Below are 26,357 nucleotides of genomic sequence, written 5' to 3'. Positions count from 1 at the left end.
ACTAACAATAATGTTTATTTTGAAATAAGAATTAAGCAAAAGATGGATTTTCGAAAAATCCGTGATGGTAAAAATCACAAGTTCTGATTAATTTTAAATTATTAATTGTAAGTAAATCAGATTATATCTGTTTGTGTGCACTAATAGTGCATGATAAAATTTATTTTGTTTAAGTAGTTGGAAAGGCTACAGTAGCTTAGCTGGCATGCTTATAAATATTAGACTTTTATTAGATATTATTATAATATAATTTCATACTTATTTCATGCAAAATCAAATAAGATTTTTAAAAAATAATATCAATATTGGCAATGTCAAAAAATTTATCCTACAAACAAACTTTGCAGTTAATTTTCAGTTTTTGGAAGTTCTTGTGCTCTTTAATTCCTATTTTAAAATTAAAATTATTGTTAGTAAATAATATTTTAATCAATAATACATGATTACAATTATTTTATAAATAATTAACCCTTAAACACGTAAGTGGGTCTGAGAGACCCCATATGAAGTTTTGAATGCTTGCTATGTGAAGACGGAATGAGATAGGAGGTTTGAACCAAGACGTAAAAAAATTTGAAATCTTCTCTTTCGATTGATATGGTTGATCAACTTCTTTGGTCAACTAGAATTCGAACGACACGGCAGCAAAGTTTTGTTAGGGTCAATGCGACCCATATAGTGTGTAAGTGAAACCTTTTTTGTAAGTATTTTACATAAAAAAAGCTGGACAAAATACGTTCGAACAGGTCGGTTTGCGAATGTTACTCGCATGTACTTTGTCTAAAGTTGGAATACTATAAAATGCTGTAGAAAAGAAAGTTTTTCCGAAGTATATCATGAAACACATCAATTTTCAATTTTAGACACGATTTAATCAAAAATACCTCATATTTGCCTTGTTACATAAGTACAATTTTTAAAAGAAATGACAATGATATAATTTTTTTTGAAAGTATGAATTTTTAGCTTGAAAACGCCGTATTGTAAAGTTCTTCAAAGTTTTTTGTTGCAAAGATATAATTTTAAAGTAGATTTTTAGATGCCCAAAAATACCTCATATTCTCCATGTTACATAATTATACTTTTTAAAAGGAATGACTTTGCCAAATTTTATTTTGAAAGTGTGACTCTTTAGCTTTAAAACGCCGTATTTGAAAGTCCTTAAATGTTTTTTGTTGCGAAAATATGATTTTTTGAAGGAAAAGTGGATTTTTTACCAATTTCTCATTTTTGCTTAATGGTTTTTCTTTTATCTTTTCTTTCTTCACAATAAATTATTTTTCGGCAATGCCGATTGTGCAGTCACACTCCTGAGATTTTGAACTTTTGTTTAAAAAAAAATCGTAGAAAAATATTGATTGTAATCAAAGATATAGCTTCTCAAAGTTGAAAAAGTCTCCCAGACCCAAAAATGTGTTTCCGTATTTTACAGGATCGGTGTGTTTAAGGGTTAAAATACAAGAAATTAAGTTAACTTCTTTGCTGATCTTTGCAAGCCAACAATAATCACAAACAACTTACATTATGGAACATAGCGTAGTTAGTTACAGTGTTACCAACTTTATGATTAAAAAGACTATTTTTAATAAAACTTTTGGAATACACCCCCGATAACGCACATCCCGATAACCCACCAACCAATCATCTTGACTTATCTAACCCAACCTACGGAAAATCTCTAGGCATCTGCCATTGTGAGTGGTTTGTGTGCTATCGGGATGTGCGCTATCGGGATCCGCCGTTTTGTTTCCCATGTTAAGTAAAGGGGGTCGATCATGAAACTTTTTCCCTAGGGCGGAAACGTAAAAAGTGAAAATCTTTACCATTGAAGTTAATGGAGAAATTTTTCATTTTTCACGTTTCCGCCTTAGGGAAAAAGTTTCATAGTCCTAGTTTACACCGAGCACTTGATACGCGCACTAACTAGTAATTTTCTATTAAATTATCTTAATTTCGGAAATAAATTTAAAAAATAGTATATGAAGTTGGTATAATATGAATCGAGATAATTAAATATATGTATTATGTATACACGCATTGTCGAAAGTGAGATAAATTAATAGAAAGTTACGAGTTAGTACGCGTATCAAGTGCTCGGTGTAAACTAGGCCATAATCGACCCCCAGAAAGCTTTCATTTCTCATAGTAAATGTTCTGTGATGCACTTATTTTTCTGGTGGTCGATCATGAAACTTTTTCTCTACGACGGAAACGTGAAAAATGAAAATTTTTACCATTGAAGTTAATGAAGAAATTTTTCACTTTTCACGTTTCCGCCTTAGGAAAAAAGTTTCATGATTGACCCCCTGGCCTCTTTACCCATCTCTACCGTCGCCCACCGCCGCCATGCATGGTCAACTCCTATATGAAGTTTCAGACTGCATTAGTTCATACATTCTTGTATATTCGCCCAGATGGCAGTAGATCTTTAACAGCCATCTTAGATAATCTATAGCCATGTGACAATTAACGTATCTGTTATAGGTTATATTATCTATTTAATATAAAAATAAAATTATCACTCGATTAAGTGGATTAAGTTCAATACATTCGTCAGCGAGTGAACGTAGCTGCATTAAAGACATCGACTGTGAAATTACCGGTAAATTAGATAGATTTAAACATATAATTAATATAACCAATCCGTACAGAACAAAAACTTTTACACAATGTGATTTACATAACGTTATGTACATATTTATTCATCATTAAAACAACATTACAACGGTATATAACATCTAAATGTCCAGATTAAGTATATATAAAATGTTGATTTTCTAACATCACTTTCTGTGAACATTTATACGTTGTTTCAACGATGTGTAAAGTTTTTGTTGGAATAAATTACTATTAATATTAATTAGTTAACAATTAATAAGTTAATAAATAACTTATAATTTATGTAAATGAAATTATACAGGATAATACTCTGTATACATTACATTAATTGTTAGAAATAATAAAAATACACATACACACACTCTATTTTATGCATAATGCATTATGCTAACAACAAAATGAATTTATATTTTTAATTTTTTTTACTTTTGCTTTGCAGTTCTTAATTTTAATGATGGTAAAAGTTTAATGGATCTGCATTGTACCAGGCTGTAAATCAAATTCAAGGACTCCTGGTCATTTTTTCCCAAAGAGTCCAATATTAACAGAAAAGTGGAAAAAAGCTGTAAATAATAGTATAATTTTAAATATTTCATCAGAAGAATTAAGAAAATATAGAGTATGTCACTTGCATTTTTTACTTGAAGATTATATTTATACTCAAAATCGTCGAAGACTGAAACATAATGCAGTACCTAGTGTAAATATATATAATATGCAGACAGTTACAGACAGTACAGAAATAAATGATGCAAATAGAGAGACAAATGATGCAAATACAGAAATAAATGATACAACTGACATACAGTTACATTCACAATCTGAAACAAATACTGAATTACATTTACAATCTTAAACCAGTAATATAGAAATAAATGATACAACTGACATACAGTTGCATTCACAATCTGAAACAAATACTGAATTACATTTACAATCTGAAACCAGTAATGAACCTAGACTTTCTACAAGTAATTTTATATGTGCAGAAACAAATATGCAAAACGATCAAAATAATATCACAAATAAGGTTAATAGTCCATCACAAATATCAAGAAATATACTGGATCTGTTACAAGACAACGTCATTTAACACCAAAAGCACAAAAAATATATAAGGAAACTGTAACATTAGCGAAGAAAAGAAACCAAATGAAAAGACAAATAATAGATTATAAAACACGCCTAAAAGATACAAAGAAGTTATTAAATACTCAATTTTGTAAAAAGTTTAACAGTTTAACTCCAACGCAAAGATTGTTTTTCAATATGCAATTACGAAATACAAAATATGCTCCAAAGGTACATTTCAAAACATTTCCAGATAACATTTTTTGCGCGCAAAGTTTGTGCGTCTTATGCATGTGAACTATGCACGCGGTTTGCGTGAGTTTTGCCCGCAAGTTGGTTAAGCTCATGTATTGTCCGATACATCAGCATATCACATGCAAATGGATACCATTTTGCATGTAATTTGCTGATGTATCGGATAATTATATTTGCTCGTAAGTTGCTTGCACCCAGATAACATTTTTTGCGCGCAAAGTTTGCGCGTCTTATGCATGTAAACTGTGCACGCGGTTTGCATAAGTTTTGCCCGCAAGTTAAAATTTTGTAATTTTAGATTGAAATAGATTTAACAAGTGAGTGCTAACGCCACCGCTAGGCGGCCACGCCACAGGAGATTTTCTTGTGAGTTGAGTGCGGCCACAGGCGTTATATCTAGGCGCCACCGCCGCTGACTCGTCAGTTTATACTTTAGTGACACTTTAGGAGCTGATTTTTGTAACCTCGAGACGAATACTCGCTCTCATTCTTTTCAAACATGGCGTGTGTATGAAACGCTGCTCAAAAAATTGTATATCTTTACATGTAAATAACAATTTGTATTGTTATTTAATCTTGTACATAAATTAAATGTATAATTCAAATTTAATTTTTTTTTAATCTTTTTTAACGAAAAGGATATAAGAAATATTTCTTTTTGTAAACTAAACATTTATTACGTTTACATTAATGTATTCTGTTTTAATAAATCTATCTAGGTTCGGATCTTATTTTTCAATCGGTCTTAATACTGTATTTTCGGTACAGAAATCACAATCGATGCGGATTACCTTTTTTTAAATCGGTTTTAATAGCACATTTTCGGCAGGATATCGCTTATTGAGATCGCGCGCAAAGTGTGCTAGCGTTTTGCGTGCATATCGCTTATTGAAATTGCGCACAAAGTGTGCTAGTGTTCTGCTAGCGCTATGACGACGCAGTTGGATAAGGTTTTGCTTGCGTTGTAGGAATCCCTTTTGCGCGTGATTTGCTGAACGTTTACCCGCAAAATGTTTTCTGGGAAAATAAATTAAAATCTTTATTAGAATCAATATGTCCTAAACATAGTTCACAATATTTTAGTAATATATATTTTGATTCAGAAACATACAATAATGTAAATTTGCAATTGTAAATAGTGTGATTTGTAAATATTCCTTTTATATTATATTATATATTATTATTATATTATTATATATTATTATTATTATTTCTGTTTACTATTTTGTTATTTATATATAGGGAAGAAGATTTACACTTGACGAAAAAATTTTAGCATTGTCGCTATATAAACAATCTGGATCTTGTTATAAATTATTATCAAAATTATTTGTTTTACCAAGTGTTACAACTCTAAAATGTTTGCTACGAACAATTTCTTTACAATCAGGAATTAATAAATTTATTTTTGAGCATCTTTGGCAAAATATAGCACAAATGAAAAATGAAACAGACAAATTATGTATATTAATGTGGGACGAGATGTCATTAGAAGCCAATTTGCAATATGACCAATTGAATGACAGAATAATTGGTTTTGAAGATTGGGGACATAGACGTACATCACTGATAGCCTATCATGTTTTGATTTTTATGGTAAGAGAAATTTTGAAAGGATGGAAAATTTCATTATCTTACAACTTCTGCAAAAGTCAAACGAAATCTGTACAGTTAATTAGATGCATAAAAAAAATTATAAAAAAATTATCTCAAGCTGGTTTGACAATAATTGCAACTGTATGCGACCAAGGGGGACCAAATATGACATCCATTAAGAAACTTCTCGAGGATTCAAGAAGTAAAAGTATACAAAAAGGTCAAGAATATCGTAAGTATTCTGTTTTAATTAATATATATTAGACATATAATAGAAATATAAAATAATTTTTAATTTTTTTGAAGGAGGTTTTATTGAACTTTTTGGGCAAAATATTGTATCTATCTATGATCTACTGCATCTTTTAAAAGGAATCCGTAATAATTTATTATTTAAAAATTTGGAAATTAATGCCACTAATTCAGGAATAAAAGAACGACAGTTTGCATCATAGGACATCATTGATCAGGCATATAAAATGGATATTTACACAAATACATTAAATCGTCAATTGCCAAAATTAACCGATGAACATGTTATTAGATCAAAAATAAAAAAGATGAAAGTTAAATGTGCTGCTCAAATTTTTAGTGCAAGATTATCAGCATATATTGAATACAACAGCAAAATCAAAGGTAATTTGATAAGTAATAACTTTCTTTAATTTTGCATTGTGTGTGTGTGTGTGTGTTTATTTATTTATTTATTTACTTTGCAGGAGGATTTGTCGAGACACAGATTGATCCAGTATAAATACCAAAGGCAGGATATGACACAGCAATAGTGTTAGATTTTTTCAACAAAGTTTTTGATTCCGTGAACGCACATACTTTGCATCCAGAGACTCCTTTACGTGTTGCGGTAACAAAAAATAGCAAACATATGATTTATGGCCACATGCTACTAAATTATTGTCCGACATGCGATATGTAGATCCGAAAACTAAGCAACCAGTTAAGTGCATACCGTCATTAAAAAATTGGATTTTTACTCTACGTGGATTTCAGAACATATGGAAAATAGTTGATAACGCAAGTATAAAATTTTTAAAGACAAGAAATATTAATCAAGATCCACAGGAAAATTTTTTTGGTATGATTTGTAGTCACGGACGTAGAAATATTATTCCTTTGTGTAGCCAATTTTGTGGATCATATAAAACATTATTAATTAATAATTTAACATCAAAACGGTCTATGGGCTCTAACTGCGAAGATAAAAATGACGGTAATTTATTATTTAATTTAAAACAATTTGTGAAAAACGTTTCTCATGTAAATAATGCATCAGAACAAATAGTTGAAGAAGACTCTGTAGCATTCCAAAATAACACAATAATACATAACATCTCATCACATAAAAATAATAGTCAAATGTATGTTTCTGGTTGGATTGCAAAAAAGATTTTATATTTGAAACAGTTTAAAAATTGTTTAGAGTGTAAACAGAGTCTTCTAACAACAAATATAACATCTGAAGAATATGTGCAACTAGTTCATAGAAAATATGTACGAGAGAAACCTTCTTTAACTTATCTATCAATGACTTTTTTCAAACACGCATTTATTAAAGCCGATTCTACTTTAAATAAAAATATTTCTTTATTATCTCGCAAAAATGTTTCTACTTTGTTATATACACTTTTAAACGATAAATTAAGTTCAGATTTTATATGTTGTAATAAACATAAAGAAGAATTAAAACATGTTGTAATACAAAAAATTACAAAAGTGTTTTTATATACATTTTGTAAAATAGTCAATAGAATTTTATCTGGTCGTGACACTCGATATATTTCTACAAATATTATATTTCAGCAAGCTATTGAACATTATAAAAAAAAGCAAAAGTGATTTATAAAAAAAATGTAAACATTTTGACAATATATCAAATATTTATAGTAATGTTTCTCAAAATTTATTTTATTCATATATTCTTATTAAAGTTGCAATTGTTAACAACTATTCTGGTAAGCTCGTATGCAATTTAACAATTAATTAAAAAGGCCAGTGAGACGAGCAAAAAGGTGTAGATGTTCGTATAGCTAATAATACATATTTATTCGTATATAAAGGACACAAACTCTACGGAGTCTTCTTCAGTGTGTATTCTTACATTACAGACGCAGAGCGCAAACAAATCTTCAAAACAGCCTTATAAGTACAATAGTCCGGGATTTAAAGCCCATGGTCACGAAATTTCTATTCTTGCTTCGTCGATTTCCAGTCCGCGAAACAAATCGTGTCAACAATTCGGTCTACGTATCGCTTCTTGTACGACTCGTGCAAATTAATTAATCTCCGACCATTGATACTTTAAAAAATATAACAGAAAAAAAATTCACTCATAAATTCACTAATAGCCTTTTTTTACAAGTTCTGTGTCAGTTGAATCGCATGTTTAGTGTAAATAGTTAAACTTACGGTTCGTCGTTAGAGTCGTTGTAAGGCATGTTCAACGCTGATCGCTTACAATGTTAACGAATAACGATCGATCTGTATTGATTGCAATTGTTAAGTTTATAATTTAATAATAACTATAACGCTTTTATCATACTTTAATTAAACTAATGATATGACCAATGTAATGATTTATTTTTTAGTTTATAACTATACAGTTGCAACTTTTGTTATTTTTTTTAATTTTACTATTGCTAATAAATATATTGTATTAGAGGTCGTCCATATTGAATATTAATTAGTTCGTTTACGTATATTCGCCTAGGCTGCGTTCAGATTCCCCACCCGAGTGCACCCAGGCACCTAAAAAGCGTTCAGATTCCTTTAGAGTGCCCCTACCGGACATTAGGTGGGTCGTTCACTTTATCACTCTGTCTATCCCGAGAGAGTGGAAAAACCACATGGGTCCTTGAGCCGGGTGAAACAGGTAGGTGACGTAAAGGTGCGTTCCAAAATGTATCGCTATAAAAATTTCTATATAATTGTGATAAAGCTCATATATTTAAAACAAATTTGAAATAAAAAAATAAATTTAATTTAAAATATTATAGTAAATAAAAATTAAAATGTATAAATATAAAAAAAAAACGTTAATAACAAAGTAAAGTTTAAACGTTTTCTTTATTATTCTATTTATGTATAATAATTACAGATTAATAAATATTAATCTTTTATTCTATTAATGTAACGTTTTTTGGTCTGCAGTCTCACAAAACCGTTGTATAAATATTTATATTTGAGATTAGTGTGTTAAAGATTTTTAGTATTATTAAATATTTTCTGATACTAATAAAATATACTATTTGTTTTCTGTTCCTGAACTCCCTGAATTAGTGTGCATTTAAAGTGAAATAGATATATATTTGAAAGTTAGTGAAAACAAGAAGGAACGTTCCAGTGCAGTCTAGTGCAGGAATAGAAAACAAGCCTGTACGAGGTGTGTTCAAAAAGTATCGCGAATTTTGAATTTTCGCGGGTTACGTATATTCGAATTTCGATCTTTTTGTGGCGTTATGTTGGTACTCATGTCTCTCACTTATGCCGACAAGCTCGGCCATTTTGAATGTTCACTTAATTGTTGACAGCTGCTTTGCTTGCACGTGTTTTGGATCGTCTTCGATTTTTACCTATTCAAAAAAATGGATCAAAGAACCTGTATCAAATTTTGTGTGAAAAACGAAATTAAGTGCGCGGATGCATTCCGAATGTTGACTGTGGCATACGGAGAAGCTACCTTGGACCGAAGCAACGTTTATCGGTGGTACAAAATGTTCTCAGAAGGCCGAGAAGATGTGAACGACGAAGAGCGTGCCGGACGCCCGAGCACTTCAACAACAGACGAAAAAATTAATGAAGTGGAGAAAATGGTATTGGCCAATCGTCGAATCACCGTTAGAAAAGTTGCTGAGGACCTAAACATATTGATTGGCTCGTGCCATTCGATTTTTATCAATGATTTGGGCATGAGACGGGTCGCCGCGAAATTCGTACCAAAATTGCTCAATTGCGACCAAAAACAGCATCGCATGAACATTGCTAATGAGATGTTGGACTCTGTCCGCGACGACCCAAATTTGCTCCAGAGGGTCATAACTGGTGACGAATCGTGGGTTTATGGTTATGACGTGGAAACCAAAGCTCAATCATCTCAATGGAAGCTGCCGCACGAACCAAGACCGAAAAAAGCGCGCCAAGTTCGGTCGAATGTGAAAGTTTTGCTGACAGTTTTCTTCGATTGCAGGGGCGTGGTGCATCATGAGTTCTTGCCACAGGGTAGAACGGTCAATAAGGAATATTACCTGCAAGTTATGCGCAATTTGCGCGAAGCAATCCGCCAGAAACGCCCGGATTTGTGGAAGAACAAAAATTGGCTTTTGCACCACGATAACGCCCCTGCTCACACATCGTTGCTTGTGCGCGACTTTTTGGCCAAAAACAACACACTAATGATGCCGCAGCCACCGTATTCCCCAGATCTGGCCCCCTGTGACTTTTTCTTGTTCCCTAAACTGAAGAGGCCCATGAAAGGACGACGTTACGCTACGCTTGACGAGATAAAGACGGCATCGAAGGAGGAGCTGAACAAGATAAAAAAAAATGATTTTTTGAAGTGCTTCGAAGATTGGAAAAACCGTTGGCACAAGTGTATAATATCTCATGGGGATTACTTTGAAGGGGACAAAATAGATATTCATGAATAAATAAATAATTTTTGAAAAAACACAAAATTCGCGATACTTTTTGAACACACCTCGTACATATAATAGATGATATGCGCAACATATATCTTCATCTAATTTGTTAAAATAAAAATTTATTTTCATTATTTAATTGATTCGTCCTATTCTACTAGCATTTAATTTTCATCTACTTTAGTTATATTGATAAAAATATTCATAGTAAAACATTTATGTATTATCTTTATCGTTTATCTTGATTTATTATGTAATTTATTCTGAATCTGAGGCCCGTATTCATAGTCGGAACTTATTCTCAAGATCACCTTAAGTTTAATCTTAAGGTGCCCTCTAGATTCATAGTCGAAAAACAAGGCAGGATTTAAGCAAATGCTCAAGGCTTACCTTGTTCAAGATGATCTTATTTGAGAATGCCTTAATGTGATTCATAAACACATCTAAGTATGTGCTTAAGGCTACCTTGTTAGTCATTAATTCATAGTCATTTAAGACTGTCTTATTTCACGCACACATTTATAAATAAGACGATCTTCGCGAAGACGTATTAAGCAAGGCTTTTGGAGGTTAAGTGGTTCGCGTGCTCCGGTCATAGGCCTAGTTTACATCGAGCACTTGATACGCGTACTAACTCGTAACTTTCTATTATATATAATTTATCTTACTGTCGACAATACGTGTATACATAATACATATATTTACCCACATAGCACGTAATATTTCTGTGATATCACAGAATCATTGCAATATCACAGAAATATTACATATTACTGTGAAATATCACAGAAATATTACTGTGATATTACACAGTGATAATGACATTGAAATATTCTACTGATATCACAGAAATATCACAGAAATATTATTGTGATATTACACAGTGATAACATTAAAATATTCCAATGATATCATTGCAATATATTGTTGCAATATTTAATTTCAAAGAACAAGGTAATGTCAAATGACGTTTTTATTATGTCTTATTAATGCAACGTCAGTATCTCTTTGATTAATTTCGATATTTTTAGTATCCTTAATATTCTTGGTAATTTCGGTATTCTATAGAAGAAATCAACTTACAAATAAAATAATTATGTCTTTACCCATTTGTGGAATAAAAGTAAATGTTAAGAAAAAAAATTAATTAACTTTATTATTTAGATATTTACTTAGTTTATTCCTTAAACTGTATATATGTATAAACTATAATGTACGCTCTTCTATGTAATCTATCAATTTAATTATTGCTTTACAACTCGATCAATACTGATTTTATTAAAAAATTACAAAAAAACCTTTGTATTTGTCTTTTGCCATTTATAATTTTTACAGGAGCACAAAATTGATTTTAATTTTTAAAAATTTTTATCATGAGGAATTTAAAAAAAAAAGTTTACAAAAAGTTTCGTTAATACACATTTATTATTCACTTGGCAATAAATATTTCAAAGTATATTTAGAAGTTTTTAAAAAAATATACATTTTTACGTCATTTAATATTTACTGATCGGTACATTATTTTGTGAAATAGTTTATTCATTAATATTGATTAGACTATTATACACCACAGTAAAAGGTTTTTCAAGTTAATTAAAATATTAAATTTCCAACAAATTTTTCTTTAGATTTCACTTTTTTTTCAACTTTATTAAAAAATATGATTATATATATTCTATCATTAATTAGATATTTTACAATGTTCATTAATTATATGTATGTATATAATGTTGCGGCTCGGTCACCGACCGTCACAACATACGACGAAACAAGCGAGCGCGTGCACAGCCGCTATGCGGTCCCGCCGTGTGTATAAGACTCCACGCAAACAAGTGAGTGCTGGCACCACCGCTAGGTGGCCGCGCCGCTGGAGACCTTCTCGTGAGTCAAGTGCAGCCACAGGTGTTATATCTAGACGCCACTGCGGCCGACCGGGCCGGCTCACCACGACTCACTAGCTCACACTTCAGTGAGATTTTAAAGAAAATCGTTGCTTGTTGTAATTTGGAAACGAATACTTGTTCTAATTTTTTTCCCAATGTAACGTCCCCTGAAAAAAAGTTGATAAACTTGTTTCAATAAACTGATTACTGATTAGTAACTGATTATATTTTGTCAGTTACTGATCAGTAATCAGTTTATTGAAACAAGTTTATCAATTTTTTTTTAAAGGGTACGTGTGGAACGCTGTTCCGTATAAAATTTTATATTTTTACATGTAAATAATATTTTATATTGTTATTTAATCTTGAACATAAATTAAAATTATAATTCAAATTGAATCTTTTTTAACAAAAATGAAAAAGGATACAAGAGATTCTTTTTGTAAATTAAACATTTATTACGTTTACATTATTGTATTCTGTTTTAATAAATATAATTATTTTTTTTATGTTTAATATATATTACATGTAACAATATGAAAATAATATTAAAAATAAAAATAATATAAATTGAAATAATTTATTTATTTAATTTCTTGCAATATTATTTAAATATCACATAAACATCACAGAAATATTGTGAAATATCACAGTAATATTACTATGAAATATCACAGTAATATTACTGTGATGCGTTTTCGCGGACATTTTGATATTACTGTAATATCACAGTAATATTTCGTGATATTTCTGCAATATTTCATTTGTAATATTGCAATGTAAAAGTGATATTGCTATGATATCACTGCAATATTACGTGCTATGTGGGTAATTATCTCGATTTATATTGTACCAGGTTAGTATATTATTCTTTAAATTTATTGCCGAAATTAAAATAATTTAATAGAAAATTACTAGTTAGTACGTGTATCAAGTACCCGGTGTAAACTAGGCCAAGGTCATACTTTTAATTGATCTGAAGTAAAATCTGTAGTGATAATAAAAAAGTTCTGCATTCTTAAGGCTGGTTTATAATTACTTAAAGTAGGTTTATAATAGCCGTAACCATAAGAAATTGACCAATCATAGTTAATTTATAAGAAAATAATCGACGATTAACCAATTTCTTACGGTTACGGCTATTATAAACTTTAAGTGTAGTATTAAATTTTAAACTATTAATATCAATAATGACACAAATCAGAAAAAACTGTTCTGCATGTGGTACATTGCATTACAACAATAAATTTATTTTTCAGAAGGACGGTGTGAACATAAGCAGATATATATATATATATATATATATATATATATATATATATATATTTTATACAGCTCAGCTAGTCAGCTAGTCGCTGAATTGTCATCATCACCTTGGTTTATCTTGAGCGCCTACTCACGCAGAAATAATATCGGCTAACTAGAAACGAATTGTGCTGGAGGCTATTTTATTGCCAATTTTATCAGGCAGTGTAAAATGTGGATCACTCGCAAAAACTGAGAGACATCACGGTGAAAGACGAATGTAAATATGCTTATCATAAGGATTTCTTTGTGCTCGAGCGAAATACTCTAGGCCATCCCTGGTATATTTGCAATATTTAATATTAATTAATAATACTTAACAATTACCTGCCGATTCCGTTAGCTCTTCAGTTCAAATGAAATTAAAATCACAGCTTAATAATATATAAGATAGTATTACAGTATACAAAAATTACTTAAATGCAACGTTTCTATTGGAGGAGTCCTAGGGAATATTACGAAAATAGCCAAACGGCAAATAAGTACAATCTTAAGATCAACTTCGCCAAGTCGATGTCAACTCAAATAAGAATTACTTGAGCAAAATCTTCTTCGCGAAGGTCACCTTATTTGGCGACTATGAATTCTTATGACTTAAGACGATCTTGATTGAATAAAATGGTCTTGGCCAAGACGATCTTAAGCGCTGCCTTGAGCTTGGACTATGAATATGGCCCTGAGATATTTATGTTATAATACTATTTCTCAGCGTTATTTGCTAAACACATCCAATTTTTGAGAGTGCGTTCAGATTCCATAAACCACTAGGGATCTTTTCATTAGCTCCGCCCATTTACCTAGTCCAGAGATCACTCACCGGATGGAGAATCTGAACGCAGCCTAGGTGGCGATAAAAACACTATTCCATAGCAAACTATGGAAGTTGTTTATCTATTTACTTATATGATCTGTGGCCGCCGCTTTTCTCTTTAGTGAAAGTTATTAGTGAGTTTCACGCAGTTTGACGTACGTTTATTCACGTGCTTTGCACGCTGCAGAGGATCGGATCCGGCCGTTTGTTCGTTGAAATATATGTAAGTATCAGTTTACTTTTTGTTATATACTGCGCCTTGTTTTGCATTAAATAATCTCAAAGCCCGGTACGGGCAAGATGACGACGCGTATCCCAAATGTGAGACAACTTTTAAAAAATACTACGCGTACTTCGAAGAAATCTGATTTAATTGATATTTAATTTTGTTCGAAAGTGAACCTCTCGAGACTGGCGGCTCTTCATCAGTTTTCCGCAGTCGATCTGCAACAAGTTCTGTGCTTGCGACTTTCCTTGCTTATTATGAATGAACCAGCGGTAAGTTTATTTTATAGCAACGTTCATATGTAACAACGTACACCCAAGGACTTTGATTCTGTCCATGGGGAAATTTTCCAAACTAAGAAGTCACCACTTTCTACATATTTGCAGTTCATGATTCATGAAATGACTAGAGCTTATTGGTCGTTACATTAATCATGAACTTTAAGTATGTAGAGAGATAGCGACTTTTCAGTTTGGAAAATTTCCCCATGGACAGAATCAAAGTCCTTGGGTGTAGAGTCCTATATAAAGAGAGAAGCGACATTGATGTCCAAAACTCTGATTGGTAACCTGATTGATACTTGATTGGCTAAACGAGCAGCCATATTGTGACCACAGCTGTTTGCAGAATGATACGAATGGTGTTTGATGACGTTAGAGCGGTCCCAAAATGGCGGTGGAGGACTCAATTGGACACTGAAGGTTGTGGTGGGGATTCGATGTCGCTTCTCTCTTTATATAGGACTCTACTTGGGTGTACACCCAAGGACTTTGATTCTGTCCATGGGGAAATTTTCCAAACTGAGAAGTCGCTATCTTTCTACATACTTGCAGTTCATGATTAATGTAACAACTAGAGCTTATTGGTCGTTACGATAATCATGAACTGCGAGTATGTAGAAGGATGGTGACTTTTCAATTTGGAAAATTTTCCCATGGACAGAATCAAAGTCCTTGGGTGTACATACATATGTAACGCTATAAATATTTGCTTAGACGCATATCAAAATGTTCAATCTAATGTAATTTTTGGCAAATCAAAAATTATTATAACGTGCATGTATGCTTGTTCTGTATTTCTTTTTCTATTTTATGAGCCATTTCTTGTCATTAACTTCCACTGTTATACGAGAAAGATGTTCTATATACATATGCGTTGAGAGAAAGAATATCTTAAAACAGAAGAATTTTACCTGACACGAAAGAATTATTAAAAATTTATTGAAAGAACTTATTTCTTGTGGTGAGTCTTAATAATATATTTACTTACAGTCAAGTTAAAATTTTTTTATTCAAATATTTTATAAATAAAATAATTTTTAATCAAGCACTTTTTTCTCATAATTCTAGAAAATTTATTATTAGATTAATTTTATATTTAAGATAATCAGATTTTTTAATCCAAGGAAACAATTTAATTAAATTTAATAGTATCATTAGCCGATAAAATCACTCATTTAAATGTAAAAAATGTAATAATACAAAATTATATGCTTAAAGTAATATGTCTATTTATTTAAAAGTAAATGTTTTTACTTAAACGGAACAAATAAATGTTTCCATTAAAATGTATATTTTTAGTAAGACGTATTTTTTCATTAAAAAAATGTTTTCTCTCAGTGTACAATAATAGTTTCTCTACGCCATGTCGCATGTTACAATTGATCATGTTATTATCTCGTTATTATTAGTGATCTTGTTATTATCTTGGAAAACGAAAGAAAATTTCCTTCTCTTATAGCGAATTCAGTCGGATGCACTAGTGTGTATTAGTATAAAGTAGTTTGTACATTGATCTAGTATAAAAATAAACTGCAAATATCTTGACTGAAGAAATTTTAAATACTTGTATTTTATCAAATAATATAAAAGAATATTGAAAATTTCATAATCTGTTTATATATTTATGCTGAACACACATCTTACATCAATTCATGTACGTCGAGGGATTGGTAACGGAGGTAATTTTTGTACAAAGGCTAGGTAATCCAAACGAAATTTTGGGTAATCCAATGTAATTTTTGGCAAATCTAAATAATCTTTAGCATTTTTAAGTACATACTTTTTTTAATTAATTTTCAATTATATACACATAAATGTTTCAAGATATTTGTTTCATAAATGTACCTTTTTATTTATACTTAACTTGATTAGTCGCAAAATTTTTAATTTAACATTAAGTTGTAATATTGTTTAACAAAGAGTCTGTATTACTATTGGTGTTTTGTTTTAATATCTTTTATTTTATAAAATACCTATTAAGATTTATTATGTGTAAACTTCACAGAGGTTTAATATTTATATTCAATTGGATATTGTTGTTAGTATTAAAAAACCTTGTATTGAGTAATCTTAAGTAATCCAAGATAATTTAAAGGTAATCCGTATCAAGGGTAATTTTTGTACACCATAACCGCTCGTTACCAACCTCTCGATGTACGTTGACTTTAATGTGCACCAGTACACACTGGTGCAGTCCAACCGAATTCGCTATTAATAAACTTTAGCGTTTTTAAATACATACTTAAATTAATTTTTAATTACACAAAAATTTTCAAGATATTTGTTTCGCAAATGTACCCTTTTATTTATACTTAACTTGATTAGTCGCAAAATTTTTAATTTAACATTAAGTTCTGATATTGTTTAACAAAGAGTCTGTATTACTATTATTGTTTTGTTTTAATAGTTTTTATTTTATAAAATACCTATTAATATTTATCATGTGGTAAAAAGTTTATTCAAAATTAAATGAACATTATAATAAAAGTCATCTTTTACTTAATACATGTTTATTACAACACGTATTTATTAAAACATTTATAACAATTATATTATTGGGTATGTTTGTAGATATTATTCTCATGTAGTTTGTTCTTTATTTTTTTTTTACTTACAAGGGGAGGACCAGGTGAGTCACCCTGGGATTTTGATCCCAATTTTTTTAGTTATTCTGGAGACGAAAAAAAAGTTTACGTCTCCCGGCGTTTCATCGAATAGGCCTTATTTTCGAAATAATAAATTTGTGAAAATTGGCCATACCGCGGTGCGCCATATGAGCCTTTCCCGGTAACTGTTCTCGCAACCAGTGCAGTCGGCTCCGTGCGTTAGGTGCTTGCTTCACAATCGTAAGATCCGGATTCGCTCCCGGATGTGTGCAATATTTTATTTTTATTTTTAATAAATGTATTTATTTATCTTGATGATATTAATATAGTATGCAAATTTCTAAAATAGAAAAATTAATTTAATATCATTTTTTAAACTTCAATTTAAATTTAATTTGAAGGGAATTTGAATTCAAGAAATAATATTTAAAATAATAAATAGGTAACAATAATAATAATGTATAAGTTATTTGAAATGGATAACATATAAAGGCAACGTATCTAAATTTTCAAATTGTTTAATTTAAAATTTAATTGGAAATAATATTAACAGTATTTTAAAATTCTAGTTTTTAAAATAATTAATTGTAGATAAAGAATAACAAACAAACATCTGATTGTGAATGTAAATACTTTTATTACAAAATTTAATTATTCAAATATTGCAGATTTATTACAAAATTAAATTATTTCGATGGACAACAAGGACAAAACATGAAAGAATTTCGGTTTTATAACCGACTACATATCTGCAAGGGGTAAAACCTCTCGTTTATTTACCATTTTATATCCGCTTCTTTTACCAGTGTTAAATTTAAACAATTTGAAAATTTAGATACGTTGCCTTTATATGTTATCCATTTCAAATAACTTATATATTATTATTATCATTATCTATTTATTATTTCAAATATTATTACTTGAATTCAAATTCCCTTCAAATTAAATTTAAATTGAAGTTTAGAAAATAATATTAAATTAAATTTTCTATTTTAGAAATTTGCATACTATATTAATATCATCAAGATAAATAAATACATTTATTAAAAATAAAAAAAATAAAATATTGCATACATCCGGGAGCGAACCCGGATCTTACGATTGTGAAGCAAGCACCTAACGCACGGAGCCGACTGCACTGGTTGCGAGAACAGTTACCGGGAATGCTCATATGGCGCACTGCGGTATGGCCAATTTTCACAAATTTATTATTTCGAAAATAAGGCCTATTCAATAAAACGCCGGGAGACGTAAACTTTTTTTTCGTCTCCAGAATAACTAAAAAAATTGGGATCAAAATCCCAGGGTGACTCACTTGGTCCTCCCCTTGTTAGCTTAATTATTATTGCAGTACAATTCTTATATCCTTATATCTTTCATATTCCTTCTATGAATACCATATAGATCTCGTTATGGAACTTGTGTTAAATTCCAATACCTATATATTAAGAATACCTATACAGAAAATTACTTAGCAGACAAAACAGATCAGTGAACGCTTAATGATTCTTTATTTTGATTGGTTTCTAGATTCAGCGAAGAACTAAAGGTAAAACCAATAATGTTAAGAACTCACTAAGCGATCTGCTCTATCTGTTGAACATAAGTCTTGATATAACACAGATTTTGTAACAAGATCTATATAGTATTTATAGAAGAGATATGAAAAGGATTAAAAATCTTTTTACCTGTTGTTTATAACATGATGGCAATTTAAAAACACAATATGTTGCACGTTAATTGTTCACAAATTGCTGAAAATCATTGTCATCAGATTGCCGATTTTCTACAAGTTTCTTGCATTGTCTGCAATCTGAGGGCAACCTAACAGCAACACTTGTTTCCTACCCATTGTTTAGATTTTAAGGATTCCTGACGTGTTGCGCGCCAGTTGCCGGCAAGTTGCTGAAAACTGAGTTTAAAGTCTATGGCCAATAGATTGTTGGAAACTTGCCGTTATTATATTTTGAAAATTGTTACTGACAAAAACATACTGAAAAAAGGATACCTCCTTCTGTTGCTTTGCTGACAACTTATGAGCAATATTTGTGGCAAGTTGCCGACAATTTGCAATAATTTGGTTATCTGGGTTATTGGCTTCCATCTGATCAAGATGCTGGAAATTTTGTGAGAAAGGAAAAACCTGTAAATAAATCCTGGCCAAAATATTCAATTGAAGTTTTAAGATACTATGGTAAATTTTTGAAATATTATTTAAAGTTATTATTATGTAAATATTTGTTATTTACTTTATTCTTCTATTATCTTTATGTTTGTATTTATTTGACTTTATTCCAGATTTTTATATAAAAGCAAAAGCTGGTGTTCAAGGATTTATAGCAGAAGGTTCAGCCTATGAGACTGAAAAAGAAACTGGAAGAGGAAAACGAAAAAGAGTACGAAATAGACTTTTTGAAGATTCCTCTTCTAACGAAAAACTTATAAAACGCAACACGAAGTTAATTCCATCACCGCCAGATATTTCTTTCAAAAATAATAAAAAAGCAGAACACGTGCCCAATTGTCTTTCAAAAACTTCTAATCTTTCAAAAGTGAGTTATGTGTTGTAATTAGTATTATACATAATTTTACGAAATTATACAATAAGTTTGAAAATGCTAATGTTAAAAAATATATATTTAGGCATGCTCAAAAAGTAATATGGATAGACTAAAGAGGACATAAAATACAAATAAGAATACTAACAATGCTAAGAAAGTACAAAGTCTCTTCTTGAAGGCATTGATTCTGATGAAGAATATGTTGTGCACACAAAAAAGTCTATTTCTGTACCGTCAAATATTCTGTTTAAACACAAACAGGTCAGAATTGTGATTGTTAATAATTTCTTAAATTGAATTAAGTTAAAATTAATAGTTTATAAAATTATTGTAGTTACATTAATAAAAAAAACTAACTCTGTTAAAGATTGAGTTTAAATTAAATATAATAAATTGAATATTAATAGTTAATTTTTAAAAGCATTATGTTAAATTAGAACGTTTTCCAAAATTTTTCATATTATATCACTACAAATAATAAAACAATTGCAATTAAGAATCATCAAATAAATTTAATCCTTTATTTCTAAATTAGGTTTCTATAAAATAACAATAAAATTTTGCTTTTTATAGGAAATTTTTTTTTTTTATATTAGTACATTTTTAATTTAGAAAAAAGTTAATAAATCAAAGTTGATATGTTTTCAAAATAATTAAGTTTAAGTTACAAATTAACTTATTTAAAATAAACTAATAGCGTTTTTGAATGGAATGGGTTCAAATTCAACTCGAGTCGGGTTAATGATGTCATATGCTAAAATTGTCCAATTAGAACTTAAAATGAAACACGTAACGTCATTAACCCGCCTCGGGTTGAGATAAAACTCATTGCACTTGAAAGTGCTATAAGTAAAGTTAAAAGTTGTAAACTTTTAAATTTATTATTTAACTTTAAACTTTTAACTAGTTACTACCAAATTCTGAGGAAGATGTACAAGAAGCAGAACACGAGAATAAATGTCTTTCGACTTCCTTTTTTCCTTTAAAAGTGAGTCACATGTTTATAAAAAATTTATGCTTAAATTTCAGAAATTATGGTCTAATAGCAAATTCGATTGGACTGCATTAGTGCTCACTGATGTACATAAAAGCTGTACACTAATTTATTTGGCATATTACATATTACATACCTTTTGTTGATTTATATACGACGACTTTAATGTGCAATGCGCAATAGTGCATCTAATCAAATTTGCTACAAATTAAAAAATTTTAATCTTAAAAAATTATTTGTTCAGACATCTTCAAGCAGCAATATTATTGAGAAACTAAAAAGGACACAGGAGATTAATAATGCTTCTGTTAGTCGCACTAAGTTAAATACAACTGAATCCAATCGCCAAAACAAAAAGTTATCTTGCAAGGACATGGTGCAATCACCCATTAAGAAGACGTTAGCGGAAACGGAAAGTGTTTTTTCATCAAACTCTATTCTTCTCCGCAATCGAGACCCTTCAGTCCAATTAAATCTAGATTTTATCAGCGTATGCTTTCTATTTCAACAGCAAATAATTCTTCAGAAAAATCTGATGATAAATTTTCTTTAACAAATTTAATAATAAATATATTATTTTACTTTTAAATTTATTTTAAAATTTAATAAATATCAAATAATTGAACAGTAATTATTAGTGGCTTAAGAGCCTAGCTCACTTAGCTGGTTTTCATTGCTAACAAGTGTACATAATATCTTACTTAATTACAAACTAATAAATATTAGATTAAACAATCTTCAAATGACAAACGTTTTGACCTATTTAATTTGGCTTTCTTCAATATCAATTGATATAAACAAAGTAATTGTAAGTGTCGATATAGGACCATTTCTCCGCAAACGTGCTTTTACCGAATCCATAACATATCCATATACTTTAGAATTCTTTCTCTCATTGTTCCATGCTTATGATCAGTTAAAGATCGTTTAATTAATTATTAATTTGTAATTGCGAGTAAAATAATATGTACAATTGTTAGCAATGGGAATCAGCTAGGCTCTTGAGCTCCTACTGTTTAATTGATTAATAAGAGCCTGAATAACAAATTATTATTTAATAATAAATTACATTTCAAGAAAATGTATTATATTTAACGGTTTTTTTTTAATATTGAAGAAGATAGGACAGAAAAACTGGAAAAGCTGTGTGAGGGAATATGTGTTCGACTAGAAGAAATTAATAAGAAGATAGGTACAATAATTTTGAATCTAGGAAGGCGCAACAGATCTCTTCCGAATGAAAAGAGAAAACCAATAAATCTTCCAAATCTGTCAGTTAAAACAGAAGATGATTTACATTTATTGGAAACATTTTTAGAAAATGACAACAATTATGCAGCTTTGGTAAGTAAACTTTTATATTCATGTTGATATATATTTATAGATTTATTTTTACTTATAGCCGGTATTCATAGTTGATTTTTGTTTCAAGATCGTCTTAAGTAACGTCTTAAAATGCTAATACGGCTCTCTGATTAGTTATTGACATCTTAAGATAATACTTAAAACGATCTTAAATATAAGAATCGACTATGAATACCGACCTTAATCATTTTTTAATATGTGAAGAAAAAAGGGATAACATGACACTCATTTTATTGAAAAACTTTGTTTGTAATCAATATTTGATATTGAAACTTGAACAATTATATTCGTTAAAATATTGTTTAATAAATTCTACACTCAAAATAATAAAATATTTATTACTTAGAACGTGATTTATAAAAATATATTGCACTGCATAATCGGTGGAAGAAAAAAAGTGTTGGTAATATGGCTAGCCCAAACATAATTTTAAAAAATTGGATTAGTTTAAAAAGCAGTATTTTGTTATAAAATTATATATTTTCAATTTTCTTGATTTTAAATTTTCCTGCATTCAGAAACTTTAGGGATATTAAAAATATCATTTTATCCCTGTTTAACATTAAACAACAAACAAAATGATATTTCTAATATTTCTAAACCGTCTTCTCTCCAAGCAACAATTGATTTATGAAAGATATAAATTATTTCAATATGAAAATTTTACTTGAAAAACCATATTAACAAAATTCCATGTTACTGTTTAATTTTGTATAACTCGAAATGTAGGTATATAGCCAAATAAAAAGTTAAATAACAAAAAAACACTCGAGTGTACATACACTCGCGTGATAATACGCTCAAGTTTAAAAATAATGAGAAAAATTTGTATAATTAAGTGCTAAAATGTACCTAGAAAAAGTTTAGCAGTGCTCAAAAGTAAAAATGCCTTGTAACAATTGAGTATTGGCATAATAGCGCCATTAAAAAATGGATTACTAAACAAATAATTCCATAAGCAGTTGTCACAATTTGTCACTTAATAATGGAGATAATAGAGGTAGTCGTAATGTACACAATAGCCATAATACCCCCTTCTCTTCTACTAGTTGTACATATTATACTATTATTCTAGAGAAAAAACTTAAATTATTATTTTATTAATATGTTAGTATGTTAAATAATTAATTTAATAGTATTTATATTTAAACTCTTTAAAAAATTGTTTCAAAAATAAAATGTTACACAATAATACTTATTTTTAATATCTTTAAGATTATATTATACATTAATTAACTATAAGTTAATTTTGCTCTTTTCTCTTTTTTTTTTCATTTCAAACTGTTAAAAATTTAATTATAATTCAATTATTTTCAGCAATTGTGAGGTCATAAAAACATTTTGAAAATACATCATTAGTCGTATTTTATATCTTCCTTTAAAAAATATTATTTTTCCATTATTTTTAGATTATTTTTGTTTTAATCCTATTTGAAAAACTTGGTTATGCGGTGATAATGTAACTTTATTGTTGGACAATAATACAATGATAGATCTCTTGGATATATAAAAGATTCGAGTGGATACTTAATTGCACGTGAGAATGTAATGTACGGAGCACAGGTAGAGAGAAACGAAGTGACGATTGATAGATCTGAGATCTCGCACCAATAAATCGCCGTTCGAGATCCATCGATTGTCGATCGATGACGAGTACTCGCATCAGTGATGCGCGCGCATACACAACAGAGCACGCATAGTACCCGAAAGTTTTTAAAGCTCTTAATCCAACAAAAACCAATGTGTTAAGTTTTTAAACCTTATCATAAGTGCTCTTTATGAGTTAAGTAAAAATTTTAAAAATTTATAGTCAGTTGAAACACGAGATATTTTCTTACGTTTCTATTTTTGTTTGTTTTTTAGTACGATTATTTGAGTGCGTTTATTACATCTAAAGATGTATCAAAATCCACAGTAAAAATTGCAATAAAACTTCTCAATGGCAGCTACAATGAGTTTCAAAGGACCAAATAAGAAAAAATCGTTGTCTAAATTGAAAATCTGGGAGGTTATATAAGATGAAAATTGCTCATGATATATTTCTTAAGGCTTTATACTATATGTGTGTGTGTGTGTGTTTGTGTGTGCGTGCGTGTGCGTGTGCGTGTGCGTGTGCGTGTGCGTGTGCGTGTGTGTGTGTGTGTGTGTGTGTGTGTAATCATTTATTTTTTTTTTAATTTAAGACTATATTCTTTTGAGACTATAATTCCATGTGTTTCAGGTTCATTATTAATGAAATTCGAAGATTCTGCGCTACAAGAAGCAGAAGAAACGATTAAAACATGGTTGGCCAATGCTCCGTGGCGCAAACAGGACAATGGCTCTTATAAAAGAAATAAAAACGTAAACTGATAATATCTACGTTCTTTTTTTCTTTTCTTTGTTAAATTTGTTGTAATTGATGTTCAATTTAATAAATGTAATATTACGTGATATTATTATATTATTACATAATTTTCAATATATTTCACTAACATTATTAAATACATAAATAGTAAAATAAATTGTTCTTATTGTATGGTACAAGACAATAATTTGTTTTTTGTTTTTGGGGACCAATTTTCAAGTTCATACGAATAACTTTTGCATACAAAAATAGCAATTTTGTACACAATCAGTTAATCACAGTCGAAAAACTATTATTTTTGTATGCAACAGTTATTCATATGTACTTAGATTGAGGCTTTAGTAACCCAATTAAATATAGCGGCAGTAAAAGAACAGTATTCGAAATTTAGTCGAAATCGAGTCAAAATCGATCATTTTTTAGTTAATAATTTATCGAAAAGTATGACACAATCGAATTGAAATCAATGAATATTTCGATTAGTTTTCGACCACTATTTTCGATGTCAAAACGACATCAATTCGATGAGTTATTTCTGGCTGGGGAAGTGGTCGCTAACTTCACCATCATCATAAGATAAGTTTATCATATGTATTATGTGCTTGATAAAGTTAAAAATTGAAGAAAATGTACATTTAAAAAAAATAAAAGACTGTTAAAATCATTTAAATTAATTTTTCTGACTAAAAAAATTGAAATCTTATAATTTAAATTACGTGAATTCTATAATTTTATACTATTGTTTGCAGATGTTTAATTGGTGGTAATTGTATTTGAAAACTACGTAATACATGTCAATCGGATGTACTTAAAACCAAAAAATAATTTTATAAAATCGGTTTTTACTTTTTTTTTGACACGGTCCAACAAATTTAAAAATCTGAAAAAATCTTGAATATAATATGTCATATGACACATCTACTGACGAATGAATTTTTTTAAATATGGTCACTATTTAATTAGATCAAAAGATAATGCAATTTTAAACATTCTAGATTTTTTAAAAACAAAATTTTCAGCATAGAACAACAAAAAACTAGAGTTTATGTACATAGATACCCTAATTTTTAGATAACCATAAATTTTTTTGTAAAGATTAATTTCTATTCAACGAAGAAAAAAAATATTAATGAAAAATCACATTTCTTGCAATATCTCTGTGGTGGATCTTCTGAAATAAAACTAGGTACAAAATTTTCTTTTATCTAGATGGATATTTTGCCCTATATAACGATTGATTATGCGCGGGGCCCAAAATCACTGTTCTTATTCCGCTATACCCTTTATAATAAATCTTTGTTACTTACAGGAGACATGCTTTGAACAAAATACTTAGTACTTCTTCAATTTGTTGAAGGCTCTCCGGTGATACTTGAAGCCAGTAATTAAATATATTGGTACAATTTTTAGACAAATTATTTAACTCACATTGAGAAATGTATTTGACCGGCTCCAAAAGTTTCTACAAAAAAATCATTATTTTTTGCTCTATTATCAAAGCAATAAAGAAACAAAAAATTATATATAAAAAGTTGTTAAAAAATTGAATTTTATTATTAAAAAAGGAACAAACAAAATTGTATTAGAACTGACCTTATCCTCCTCCGTATTGCCACTCAGCGAATAATATGTGATCTTTTTGTCAGTCATATTGTCAGTCATATCTGCAATTTTACTTTTTGTAATCATTGATTTTTAATTTTAAAATATATCATAATCGGTTAATTCAAATATGTTCGTGTATATTATGAAATTTGTCGCATAAAATAATTTGCATTATCAATA

The 26,357-nt window shown here is 29.5% G+C and overlaps 1 protein-coding gene and 1 long non-coding RNA gene across 4 annotated transcripts; both read left to right on the top strand.

The window, feature by feature from the left end:
• Positions 1-3,494: 3,494 nt before the first annotated feature.
• Positions 3,495-7,201, top strand: LOC113005771. The gene is made up of 4 exons (XM_039459322.1): positions 3,495-3,921; positions 5,188-5,773; positions 5,848-6,177; positions 6,261-7,201. The coding sequence occupies exons 1-3, from the start codon at positions 3,772-3,774 to the stop codon at positions 5,994-5,996; spliced, it is 885 nt and encodes a 294-aa protein (XP_039315256.1). The 5' UTR covers positions 3,495-3,771; the 3' UTR covers positions 5,997-6,177; positions 6,261-7,201.
• Positions 7,202-14,225: 7,024 nt separating this feature from the next.
• Positions 14,226-24,648, top strand: LOC113005772. Of its 3 annotated transcripts, XR_005576651.1 has the most exons (9): positions 14,226-14,415; positions 14,590-14,690; positions 19,165-19,499; positions 19,604-19,857; positions 19,949-20,127; positions 20,774-20,854; positions 21,105-22,204; positions 23,635-24,233; positions 24,447-24,648. It is a non-coding gene; the product is annotated as an uncharacterized LOC113005772 (long non-coding RNA). The 3 variants fall into 3 exon arrangements; XR_005576652.1 differs by lacking the exon at positions 23,635-24,233; XR_003269590.2 differs by having other exon boundaries at positions 23,635-24,648.
• The last annotated feature ends 1,709 nt before the right edge of the window (positions 24,649-26,357 follow it).

The sequence above is a fragment of the Solenopsis invicta genome, unplaced genomic scaffold (assembly GCF_016802725.1).
Source record: "Solenopsis invicta isolate M01_SB unplaced genomic scaffold, UNIL_Sinv_3.0 scaffold_294, whole genome shotgun sequence".
Taxonomy (NCBI): Eukaryota; Metazoa; Arthropoda; class Insecta; order Hymenoptera; family Formicidae; genus Solenopsis; species Solenopsis invicta.
Note: the sequence above shows the minus strand (reverse complement) of the source record. Positions and strands in the feature narration are given on the sequence as shown.

Coding starts and splice junctions, on each gene's coding strand:
- LOC113005771 (XM_039459322.1), top strand. CDS start 3,772: ATGAAAAGACAAATAATAGATTATAAAACACGCCTAAAAGATACAAAG. Junction 3,922..5,187: donor ATACAAAATATGCTCCAAAG/GTACATTTCAAA, acceptor ATTTATATATAG/GGAAGAAGATTTACACTTGA. Junction 5,774..5,847: donor ACAAAAAGGTCAAGAATATC/GTAAGTATTCTG, acceptor ATTTTTTTGAAG/GAGGTTTTATTGAACTTTTT.